This window comes from Chiloscyllium punctatum, chromosome 37 (genome assembly GCF_047496795.1).
Source record: "Chiloscyllium punctatum isolate Juve2018m chromosome 37, sChiPun1.3, whole genome shotgun sequence".
NCBI classification, from domain to species: domain Eukaryota; kingdom Metazoa; phylum Chordata; class Chondrichthyes; order Orectolobiformes; family Hemiscylliidae; genus Chiloscyllium; species Chiloscyllium punctatum.
The window spans coordinates 65,368,391-65,380,740 of record NC_092775.1 but is presented as its reverse complement, the minus strand read 5'-3'; the positions used below and the strand labels follow the sequence as shown (position 1 = coordinate 65,380,740).

At 39.4% G+C, this 12,350-nt stretch overlaps 1 protein-coding gene and 1 long non-coding RNA gene across 3 annotated transcripts in view; one reads left to right on the top strand and one right to left on the bottom strand.

The window, feature by feature from the left end:
- LOC140463169 (uncharacterized) overlaps window positions 1–4,557 on the top strand; it is a 26,932-nt gene extending 22,375 nt beyond the window's left edge. For both annotated transcript variants that reach the window (XR_011954623.1, XR_011954622.1), the window contains exon 4: window positions 4,472–4,557. This is a non-coding gene — a long non-coding RNA (uncharacterized lncRNA). The remainder of the gene's footprint in view (window positions 1–4,471) is intronic.
- Window positions 1–12,350, bottom strand: part of mmp9 (matrix metallopeptidase 9) — a 13,885-nt gene extending 1,535 nt beyond the window's left edge. Inside the window, exons 1-12 of the mRNA XM_072556946.1 lie at window positions 12,176–12,350; window positions 9,984–10,213; window positions 9,609–9,757; window positions 8,617–8,757; window positions 8,148–8,321; window positions 6,617–6,790; window positions 5,453–5,626; window positions 4,496–4,651; window positions 4,200–4,386; window positions 3,484–3,620; window positions 2,391–2,547; window positions 1,523–1,620 (exon numbers count right to left, since the gene is read on the bottom strand). Of these exons, the coding sequence (XP_072413047.1) occupies window positions 1,523–1,620; window positions 2,391–2,547; window positions 3,484–3,620; window positions 4,200–4,386; window positions 4,496–4,651; window positions 5,453–5,626; window positions 6,617–6,790; window positions 8,148–8,321; window positions 8,617–8,757; window positions 9,609–9,757; window positions 9,984–10,213; window positions 12,176–12,301 (1,903 nt within the window). The 5' untranslated portion in view covers window positions 12,302–12,350. The remainder of the gene's footprint in view (window positions 1–1,522; window positions 1,621–2,390; window positions 2,548–3,483; window positions 3,621–4,199; window positions 4,387–4,495; window positions 4,652–5,452; window positions 5,627–6,616; window positions 6,791–8,147; window positions 8,322–8,616; window positions 8,758–9,608; window positions 9,758–9,983; window positions 10,214–12,175) is intronic.

The following is a 12,350-nucleotide window of genomic DNA, read 5'->3' as shown; positions in this document are numbered from 1 at the left end:
TCTCACAAAAACAAAGATTACATTGTGTATGTCTATGATTTGCTGTTAACTGTCTCCACATGAATGAATTCCATGATCAGAAATTGGGCAGGGCCTTTAATGTTAATTCTTTGACTAGCTCTCTACTTTGACTAAGCTCAAAAAGTACAGGAGCAGTGAATTTATCAAATAACCTAACAACTGTAGAGCCCTATACATGTAATAGTTTCATGATGTACTATGCCAACACAATCATTCATAATATTATAAGATTTGTCTCTATATAGCTAACAGCCTGTGCTGTACAGCAACAATGGATAGGGGTGACATCAGAGGGTAGTATTATATGGAGCAAGGAGTAGCCTTAGAATTGCCCGTGAAAGGTTAGCAAGGTTTTAGATACAGAGAGAAGGTTTACCAGAATTACATCAGTACTGAGAGACTTCATTTCCTGAGGTGCTCAAACTTAGGTGGTCTTTCAATAGTGTAAATAAAGAGAACTTGGTCTCTTTTAGGGAAGGGTCAGTAACAAGACAACAGATATAAGATAATTGCAGAGGGGGAGAGGAGATTAGGACACAATTTAATATGTAGCAAATCTTGATTTGCAGTGTCTGCCAGAAAGAGCATTTGAAACAGATTTAATAGTAAATTTGAAAAGGAATTGGATATATACTTCAATAAAGAAAAGACAAAGCACAGCGTTTTGGGAAAGAGTTTGGGAATGGGTCTAATTGGATGTATCATTTAAAGAGATAGCGCAGGCACAATGGAGAGAATGGTCTCCTTATGTGCTGCAAGATTTGAAAATAATGTCATTTGAAAATGAATATGATTACTTTTCATTACATCTTAGCTATTCTTCTAAGTCAAATTGAACATTAGAGTAAGCATTTGTTGAGGAAGCTCAGGAGCTTTTTGCCTTTCTACTATGCCATCAGCTGGGCAGCATAGACAGTTAAAATGAATATTCCCATATTTACAGTAACACCAAACTTCCAATCTCAGTGCTTTGAGTTGGAATTTATCCATCAATGAGAGAGGAGCAATAAGGTAGCCTTTGCTAATCCCCCTGATCTCTTGCATCCAGGCAACAGAGGCCAAAATGAATAACCAACGCAACAGAAACTGAGTTATCTTAAAATTCATGGGCAGGATTGCAAGAGTCTATATGGCTCACAGATTAACTTGGACACAAGATAATCAGTTACTCAAAATAAAAACCTACTCTGGACCTTTATGATGCAGTGGTAGTTATTATTTATTGTTAAAACAAGGACACCCAGAACTAAGATCAAGATTTATAGCAATTTCAAAAATTCCTACAACAGATGCTGTAACATGTCTCTGGAGAACACATTCAATTGGTACTATGCTGTCACTAATGTCTACAGTGTTTGAGTACAAAATGACACATTAACCTGCACTTCTTGTATGTATTACATGCGACTTCTTTTGTGATTGACAAATTCAGCCAAATAAAAGGGTTAGACTGTACAATGCTATTTGGCATTCAAAACTGTAACAAATCTGATTAACTTACTTTTGTGCATGAAGACAATATCAGCATCAACAGGAACGTGCCGGAATCTGTCATAAATTTGACTGATCTTATCAACTTTCTGTGTTGCCATATCGAGCCTGAATGGCAAATCAAAAACACTCCAATAAGTTCATTGCACATGTAACAGTTCCATTCATACATGCCATAAATTTTAAGTACAATTTGCAATTTACTCGAAACAAAATTATGCAGAAATAATACATTAGACTCAAGTCCTCCAGAATTGAAACCACACATTCCTGGTTGTCGACGACGACAGCTTTTCTGCTGCTCTTGCAAATCTCTTATGTTAGTTCCAAGTTGCAAATATCTTTACATCTAAATTAATTCAGAACATTCCATTGTTTACAATATTTGCCTTTTCTCACATTGAACAAAGTGGTAAGGACTACGTCCCATGAGTAAATCATAAAAGGTAAAGAGATAGGAAGTGGTAAAGAAATTGATATATAGTTTACAATATTAATTTCAGCATAAGATTAGATTACTTACAGTGTGGAAACAGGCCCTTCGGCCCAACAAGGTCCACACCAACCCATTCCCCTAACACTATGGGCAATTTAGCATGGCCAATTCACCTGACGTGCACATCTTTGGACTGTGGGAGGAAACCAGAGCACCCAGAGGAAACCCACACAGACACAGGGAGAATGTGCAAACTCCACACAGTCAGTCGCCTGAGTGGGGAATTGAACCTAGGTCTCTGGTGCTGTGAGGCAGCAGTGCTAACCACTGTGCCACCATGCTGCCCATATCTTGCAATTGTTTAGTACCTCTAATAAAGAAAAAAGAATTATACTTGGTTGAAGTTTGCCTAAATTCATAATTCTAATCACATTCTGCTTACCTCCAAACTTTCTGTCCACCAAGTAGTTGTACTTTGTTTAGACCCTTCCCAACTGCACCAACTATTCGTTCAACATTGGTATCAATACCCAGTTTGCTGATGTCCTTGGGATAGCCTGGTTCAAGACTAGTGCCAGAAAATACCCAGTAAGATCTCCCTGTGGGCATAAGTAAAAATTAATATTTTAGTTTCTGTTGATTACATTGTTTAGGAACAGTTTAAAGTTATTTAGCCTAGAAATGACTATCAGCAATGAATGAACGAAAGCAACATTTGCATAACATTCCTCGAACTGCTTCTTAAGTGCGATATCAAACCATTTAAAATAAACAAACTAATGTCTGCATTAGATGTGTAAACGGAGGCACCAATTATTCATTTGGCAACATTGTAAACAGCAAAATTTAGACGAATATGTTTCACTGAAAAAATGAATTTCTTGCAAGCAAATTGAATGAGCAGTGATTGACAAGTGGACAAGAATTGAGACCGCACTTAAGTAGAGATTCAGTATGGTATGGGGATATAGCCATTTTTCATTGATAAGAAGTGATTTTAAAAAAAGTGGTGGTCAGTGCAAGAAACAGCCATCCTTACATGATCTGGCCTACGTATGACTCCAGCTTCACAACATTGTGGTTGTCTCTCACTGCCCTCAGGGCAATTAAGAATAGGCAAAAATGTTGGCCTGGCCAGCAATGCTCTCATCCCATGCATTTATAAAACTAACAGCTCGTACTCAAATCTTGGAAGGAATACTATAGATTTCATATATGTCTGTACATGTGAGGTAACCTTAAAAACCGAAATGTTGTTGTTACTGAACTAACCCAGACACTGGCTTTGTTTTGGAACATTTGCTGACCAATGGTTACCAAGGGTTCTATTTTTCTGCCATTTTCAATGTGAAATCTATTCACACTTATTTATGAAAAACTAAGCTCTTAGCTTGCACCAAGTTTTAAAAACTAAATAAAAGAACGGTTCATCTGCACTCTTGATCCTTTACACGAAGCTTGCCTCAGAATTTATTAATCGTATAGCCAAAATAGTATAGCCTGAGAACCATACTTAGTCAATAATTCAGACAAACCTGAGAAAATGTAGATACTATTTGTCCTTTTATCTTCAAAGGCAGCATCAATTTTGGAAGGAGCTTTTGGCCACAGCTTTGCAATTGGAATTGGTCCCTTGATAACTTTCTTTGCCAATGCAAATTTCCAGACATATCTAGAAAATGTAAAAATAAGATCAGATGGAATAATACCCAACAGATACCCAGATATTTCCCATTGTATCTTGGGAGAGGGCATTTTGGACTTGGGAGGAATGCATTGGCACTTCACTACAATGTTGCCAGAGTTCCAAGGGTTAATTTATGGAGCCTCTAAAGTATTTCCTTGAATAGGGAAAACTATTTGAATTTTTTAGACTTTTGGAAGAATTACTTGGAAAGTAGGAGATACTTGGTAAAGAGTCTAGGATGAGAATTATAATATCTAAAACTTAAAGCCTGCTCATTCAGGTGTGAAATTACACAAAAGACAGTGAAGTTTGAAATCCACCTATAAAATCACACACTAGCTCAGTTCATGTTATCGGTGATGACAGATTTTTGTAAGTAGGGGACTAGGATATGTAGAGTGAAGGTGGGTGAATGAAGTTACAATACAGATAAAATGGTCATATTTTCATTGAAGGGAAGATTAGACTGAAAGGCCTCTCTCTGAGATCCATGTCACATAAAAATGCATGTTCTTTCTGCTTCCATAAATTTGAAAGTGATGGATTGAAGTTACCATTACTCACCCATTTTTGAAAAAATGAAGCGTCTTCTTTATACTTGCAACTGCATCATAAGTATCCACTTTGCAGACATCTGCACCTGGCTTGATTGTGGTGGTAGTGGTTGTGGCAGTGGTGGTGGTAGTAGGCACAGATGTTGAGATGGGTGCGTTTGATGTAGGGATGGTTGATGTTGGGCCAGATTTTCGTCCTGTATTCAGAACAAGGTCATGTGAGCATGTTTGTTTACTACCTGCAATATCTTCACTAAAAGGCCTTGTGCAACTGTCTTTTAGGATGAAACAATAAACTGGTCGTACCGTAGAGATGCTGAATTCCTGCAACATCATCACTGGATAGCCTGAAGTTTTCTTTGTATTTGTACATCGGGTACATCAGAGCATCTTCAACACTGGAATGATCTAGTCCCAGGGCATGACCAAACTCATGAGCTGCCACTAAAAAGATGCTGTACCCTACATAAGAACAAACATCAATTGGTCATTCATCTAAATATGACTTTGTCATGTGACTCTCATTCTGAAAAAAAAGTCAACTGACAGAAACATGAACATATAAACATCAAGAAATTCATGACCAAAACTGACCACTGGGTTCAACCTGACTGGTTCCAGTGTAACTAACATGTGTTGATTCTATAATTCCAAGGATGATACCATTGATTGATCACATTATCTGAGTGGCCATTTTGCATTAGGTGACCCTTACCAGTGATTGTTGTCACACCTTTTAGATATAGGTAAGACAAACACACCTAAAACCAATCCACTTAGCGTCACAGAAATGTAAAGCATGGAATCAGATCCTTTGGTCCAACTTGTTCATGCCAACCAGATATCCTAAATTAGTCTAGTCCCATTTGCCAGCATTTGATCGATATCCCTCTTAATCCTTTCTATTCATATATCCATCCAGGTGCCTTTTAAATGTTAGTTACACTGAGTCCTCTCATCTAAAATCAACATACAAGCATATTTCAGCAAGAAGTACTGGATGACAACCAGAGGCTGAACCTGGCTCATTTGTTCTCTGGCTCATTCAAAGAGTCACTGGTTTCGAAACTTCAACTCTGCTTTCTTGCACAGATGCTGCAAGAGCCATTGAGTTTTACCAGTGATTTTTCTTTAAGACAGTTACAGGTGGGAATCAACAGTTCAACGACTTGAATCAGAAATGGTATGTTTGCTTTGAGTACCAACGAACAGTGATGCAAAAGTTGATGAATATTGGCAAAAGATGGAAAAGTCGACAGTTACCAGCATTTGGGCAGAAACCCCACTTTTTGTCTTCATCAAAGTTACTGGTGGTTGCACACCAGAGCTGCCCATCTGATCTGCCGTCAGTGGTGCAAGCATCATATGTTTTTCCATAGAAGGTGAAAGGGAATGAACACAAATCTCCATCAGAATTTCCAGCAACCACAGCATTAACTGTAAGAAAAACATTTTTCACCATGAGAGAAGGTCAGTATTAATCCATAATAATGCAGGTACCTCAAAACACACTAGGTCAGTAGGACAAAAATGTGAACAAATGAAAAGGGATTTAAATCACATTGCAGCAAAAAACAAATTGCCCGGGGACACATGAATATTTGGAGTGATCTTCCAGAAAGATAAATGGAGCTAAAGAGTTCAAAAAAACAAAAATCCAGTGGACATTAGGGTAGACAAGATGAAATAGTGTAGGGGCAGCACTGATGGGCTAGGAAACATCTTCTTAGCCCTGAACTTTATTTCTAATGTCTTTGCTCCTCAGATTTCATTGCAAGAAAAATAAAATTTTGGACTCATTTCAGAATCTGAGGACACCAATTTAAGTGGAAAATGCCACTTTTAGGGAGCGAGTGGCTCGGATCTGGATTGCACTGACTGTGTGTGCAGTGGAGGCAATGTCATTCATGGGTTTCAAAAGAGAATTGGATAAGCAACTGAAGGGCAAAACATAACTGCAGGCCACCAGGAAAAGGTGGACGAGTGAAATCAGCTGAGTTGCGATTGTGGAGAGCTGGCAGTGACACAACCATTGGGAGGGCTTTTTTCCGTGCTAAAACCATGCTAAATAATTCTATCACAGTCTGTATCATTTGTTAAAGTTCTCTCCAGTTTTCTCTCCATCTCCTGGTAGACGCTGACCCCACACTGAAGAGACATCCAAAGGAATCAGCACTTTCTAGTGCCTAAATCAAGTGACACTTTCTTATGTATAATTCTAGACAATGAATGCCACTGGTTATTTGACCATTGCAGCAGCACAAACTACTGACTCACTCAGTCTCTAGAAAAAACACTCATTTCCAAAGCAAATCTGCTATTTTGTTCGTTTCTCAGTCAAATTAAAACCCCAAGCTCCAGATACCATTCTATCTGACAAAATGGACTATTGATTATTGACAAAGTTTTCTAACTATGAAAAAATACCTGGACTGGGGCAGAAACCGTATTTTTTATCCACGTCAAAATTGCTGGTAGTGGCACACCATTTGTAGCGATCATCACGGCCATCTGTTGTGCACTGGTCATAACTCTTTCCATTAAATATAAAGGGGAACACGCACGGTGAATTGTCACTGTTACCACTAAACGTGTATAACCCTGGACAAAAATTAAGAGAAAACAGAAATTTAAGTAAAACGGCAATGAACAAAGTGTAATTCTGATACTATTAAGCTTTATGAAGCTCTGCAATGAAAAAGAACAATAGCTTTGGAATCCTATATGTAATAAGGGCAATATCATTTTGGTTAAATAAGGACGCAAATTTTGTGTTGGTCCAGGAGTTCAAGATTCACTTCACCTTCTGAGTTTCCTTTTGAAGTCCCTTCTACTGGTATCAATGATCTCTGATGCATCCAACCACATGCATGGACTCTACAGCAGATGGAAAAAGGTGTGCTGCTGGAAAAGCACAGCTGGTCAGGCAGCATCCAAGGAGCAGGAGAATCCATGTTTCAAGCACCAACTCTTCCTGATGAAGAGCTTATGCTCGAAATGTCGACTCTCCTGATCCTCAGATGCTGCCTGACCGGCTGTGCTTTTCCAACATCACACTTTTCAACTCTGACCACCAGCATCTACAGTCCTCACTTCTACAGCAGATGGCTCAGTGCAGTGATCAGAAATGGTTCTTCAGTTAGTGTTATTCCTCCAGCCTATATAATTTCTCTGAAATTATTGATTAGCTCCTTGGCTGTCTCCCGGGTGAGATCAGGTTTTCAGCAATGAACTAGGGGATATCAGAGATTAAAAGATTTATTGAAACCTGAAAGCCTTAGGTACTTACCTTCTCTGTAACAGCTCAATAGATTTTATTTGGCTGTTTCAAATATTCAACCACATCTTACAATGGTCAGTGGTTTATTTCTGCCTGTTGTATAAGGGAGTAAGGGTATGAAAAGGATAAGACAGGGTAGCGCCTTAAACATCACATACCAAAATGATGTCTTGTACCTTAGGACCTTGGACAAGTAAGCCAGAACATCCAGTCCACCCTGTAGTCTCTGTAGCACTGTCTAATGTAGCCGGTGGTTTCTTGTTCAATACAAGAGCTTCTTTTAGTTAGACCAGTAAATGGTTTTCTTTACTGCACAAAACCAAAAGGCTTTGTAGTTTCCTGCACTTAAAGAGGATGGGGACAGCAAAACTACACCATGGTGAGATGCAGGCCTGGGTTCACCCGCAAATTCAACATGGTGAGCACGAGAGCCTATATAATACTGCTGTTGGTGCATGTAAATTCCTGGAGCTGAAAATGAGTTTTTAGTTTTTCAACACTGAGTAGTACTCTTAACATTTCAACAGTTGTAAGTTTGACCTCACACCAGGTGAAACTGCCTTACAACAGATCAGCTTGATAACAATTAGAACAGAAGTTTGAATCGAAAACTGAGGCAGGTAAACTGTTAACTATGCTACACATTAGAAAGGAGTCCACAAGGTCAAAATTACTCACGTTCATTTGGGCAAAACCCATATTTCTGGTCTTTGTCAAAGTCTGCAGTTGTGGCACACCAAGTATATCCATCGTCTCTCCCATCTGTGGTACAGGTCTTGTATGTCTTCCCATTGAATGTAAACGGAAAGTGACAGAAAGCTCCATCAGCATTGCCAAAACGGGTTTTAACAGCTACAAGGAAGAAGTTTAAAATGTTAGGATGAGAAATGGAGGAGAAAGAGTTCCAACACCCCCTCAGTATGTGAACATTCCTGATGGCTACAGTGTTAACACACAGGACAGGAGGTTCATAATATTCAAAAATCAGTGGAAAATTATTTGCGGAGTCATTGCATTTGAGAAAAACAAGAGGCCATTCAGCCCCTCGAGTCTGTCCTGCCAATCTGGATCTTGGATACTCATCTAGCTTAACACCATTTTTTTCTGTGCTATCCCCACGTTCCTTGGTGTCATTAATGTTTGTTACCTGCGCCATCCCCCAAGGTCCAGAACTCATCCTCATCGAAATGTGCATCACCATGCAGGCTGCCATAGACATTGTTGCCTGGTGGATAGGCATGTGCCAAGAGACCATTGTATCCATCAAATGGATATGCATCTCCGTGCCCTTGAATTGAAACACAAAAAATATAATTGTGAATAGAGATCTAGAAATCCATAAGTTCCTTCAACAAGCATTGCATTGAGTGAGACAGCTGGAAAACAACTTAGCGATATTTCAGCTGGTATTCAAATATCTAATCAATTAAAAACTATTTAGGTTGCTTAACTTGGACTGAGGAAGAAAACATAAACATTTTAGATAATTTGCCTACATTGACATAATATGATAAGGGCACATGACATCTTGTGCTCCAGACTAGTAATCTTACAGGGAGAAAGTGAGGACTGCAGATGCTGGAGCAGTTGGAGTCAAAAAGGGTGATGCTGGAAAAGAACAGCAGCTCAGGCAGCATCCGAGGAGCAGGAGGGTTTTGGGCATTTGCTCTTCATCAGGAATGTGATTCCCGAAACGTTGACTCTCCTGCTCCTCAGAATGTGCCTGACATGCTGTGCCCTTCCAGCGCCTTTTCTACCCTTAGTAATCTTATAACCTGGACACAACTGGAGCCATGAACATGAATTCATATCCTTCTAGGGCAGCAAAGGAACCTAAATGTAATTAAGGGCTATTAAGAATGGTGGCAATTCCAGATGATTTTGAACACTCATCTGGTTCATTAGCTTTTCTGGGGGGGGAGAAAGAAAACCTGTTGCTTTACCAAGGCCAAAAAAACTCTAAGATCCACAGCAAAGTGGGTGATTTTTAACTGCCCTCTGAAATGGCCTAGCAGGGTTAGATTTAGATTTTAAATTCTGCCCTTTTCAGTGTTGTTCATACTCCATGAATGATTATGTAAAATATGATGGAATACTGGAACATTAACACTTGAGATGCTATTGTGTTTGTCTACTTACATTCTCTGCCAAATCGAATCATGATGTCTGCTTCGCCGCTGTAGATTTGAGTGAATGTCAATGGAGTGATGTCACTCCACAATTTAAAGGCACGAGCAAATGCGTCATCAACAACAGATGGGTCCAAGTCGGGGGTGTAGACTGTAACTCTGTTTGGGCAAAATATGACACCATTAAATGAAATGCTAAGTTAGCAGCAAAATAGAACACATCAAGGGGCATGGGGACAAAGTGGGAATATTTCATTAGATAGGTCAGTCATGATCATATTGAATGGTGAGCAACCTTTAAGAACCAATTGGCCCAGTCCTGTTTCTAGTTTCCATGTTTTAGTCCAGCTTCTTCAGTTTAAGCAACTTCGTATTCTGTGTTTACCTGTAAGTTAAATCAGTGTGGTCCCATTTCTCGTCATCAAATGTTTTGTAGTTCAGCACATCAGGAACACCACATCGAGGCCGCTTCATGGCAGTGAGTGTACCCTTATCCAGTTTTCCTGTTTCAGGCAAGCCCAAGGTTTTCTGCATTTTTAATATTGCTGGTTGGAGACTGATCAATGCATTGCCTGTGTTTTTTAAATTCAGGTATCCAAACCTCTTCAAGTAATCCTGTAAAATAATAAGACCCATAAGGTTAAAGTGACTTCAATAGTAGCAATGCTATTGGAGTAAGCATTAATATGGAATGCTACTAACTCTATTGAACACCAAACACTAGAGTCATATCCTGCTTCTTTTTTCATTTACTAGTATTCTTCTTAGCCTCCTTTCTTGAAGGAACAGCTTTTATTGCCACACATGCTTGTTCAAGGCAGGCACACAGTTTTGCATACTTTCAAGCAAAATTTTCAACATAATAACCAAGAATTGGAATATTTTTTAATGTATCTCTTCTTGAGTTTAAGGTCCAACTATAGCACTCCTCCTGCCAGTCTGATTTGAACTTTCTTGATCAGGATATGTCAGCACAACACCTGACAGTCTACATATCAGCTCCACCAACTGGGGAAGTGTGATAGAAATTAAATTACTTTTATCCCATTGAAGATCTGTACCAGTGCTACTGTGTGCTGGTATAATGTCTTTCTGGTGACTGGGCTACACAAAGCTAAGCAGGTTAAACTTCAAGTCACAGTCAATTGTGCACAGCCCATGTGGAAGAATCTAATTGTGTCCAGACAAGTCTTAACAATATGATATAAATAGTTTTATATCTTGTTCACAGGACACCTCAGCTGAGGTTTTGAACAAGTCTCCTGAAATGCACAGCTTTTGCCACTTTAAGAGTGCTTATTATAGTCGAAATAAATCTGAAAATATTTGGCTCAGTAAGAAAAAGGCAATTGATTCTCAGAATTACTGATCAAATTATTAATTTAACTGGGGAAGAAAACTCCTATTTGGAGCTAAAACATTCAATTAACAAATTATGTAATGATGTTGCAATTGCTGAACAGCTGGAATGACTAACTATGATACAATCTGTCACATAGCATAATTTGTGGACCTCATTGAAGAATCTTGTGTGTACCTCTGTTTTTCTACATTAGCCACTAGATTTTTCAGCTTTAACTAATTCATACAATCAAACAGCCGAGTATAATCCACCCATAAGCATCCTCCAGAACACTTTTGTTGTCGTTCCTCTCAAGGTGCTATTTCAGCTGGGATTTTAAATAAACATAATGCTCTTATTGAGATTTAGCTCTGGGAGGCAGGGAACAATAACTGAGATCACATCCACATCTGAACGCCTGTACTGGGGCTTTTCCAAAAAGCAAGCTGCAATCAGTAAGAGAAATTTAGCCAGAGTCAGGGCAGCTGAGGCCCATTGTACACTCAACTGCTGTGACAACTCTATGTTCACATGACTTGACTGCAAAGCTGTCTTCATTGTGAACACCCTCACTTTCATTCAGATAATCCTTGATAAAACATCACTGATAGGACCCAATGAACAAGCTCATGGGGAGCATAAATTCTGTCATAAACCCAATCTGTGGAATGATCATTTACTGTACTTTACATTCAGTCTAATTCTATGAAATTTACTTTAAAACGTTTCTGATTGCAAGAGAACTAAATAATTATCAGTTCAGTTGATATCAGGAGTTCCTCTGCCTTTCTGGTAGCACAGCAATGCCAACAAATCCAGACACTGACAAACCATTTCCCTGCTTCAAATTGCTTTGGCTCCTTTTCCATTTTGGAGCAATGTCGGACCCTTCTTTTACTTATCTCGGGCTTTCTGGTGTGTCTGGGACAATAGATTTTGCATAACATTTAACACTTTTTTCCCAACATCTCAACAACCTTTCATGGTCTATGAAACCCTATCTGTCACTTATCCCTCTTCAGTTATTGGGGTCAGTCTGACAGACGGGTGAACCCACCCCACGATGGACCGCGGATGAAGTTGCCACAGGGGTCATTTCCTTGCCGACTCTTCTGCACATCTCCAGCGTCTCCTGTTTTTTTTTACATCTAGAAACCCTGGCTTTTCTTCTAACTCCGGCAAAGCCACAGCTCCTAATGATATTAGCTAAAGATTGAATCACGCCGGCATCTTACCATCGCCAACTCGGTGTCGGTGACATTCTGTTCCCCAGGGAATGTCATCAATGGAGGAGTCATCGGTGCAGTAAAGGAGCTGTGCGCCAGCAAAGCAACACTCAGCGCAACTCTGATCAGCATCATGTTGGGAGTACAGCAAAGCGCAGCTCGAGATGTCTTGACTCTCGGGATG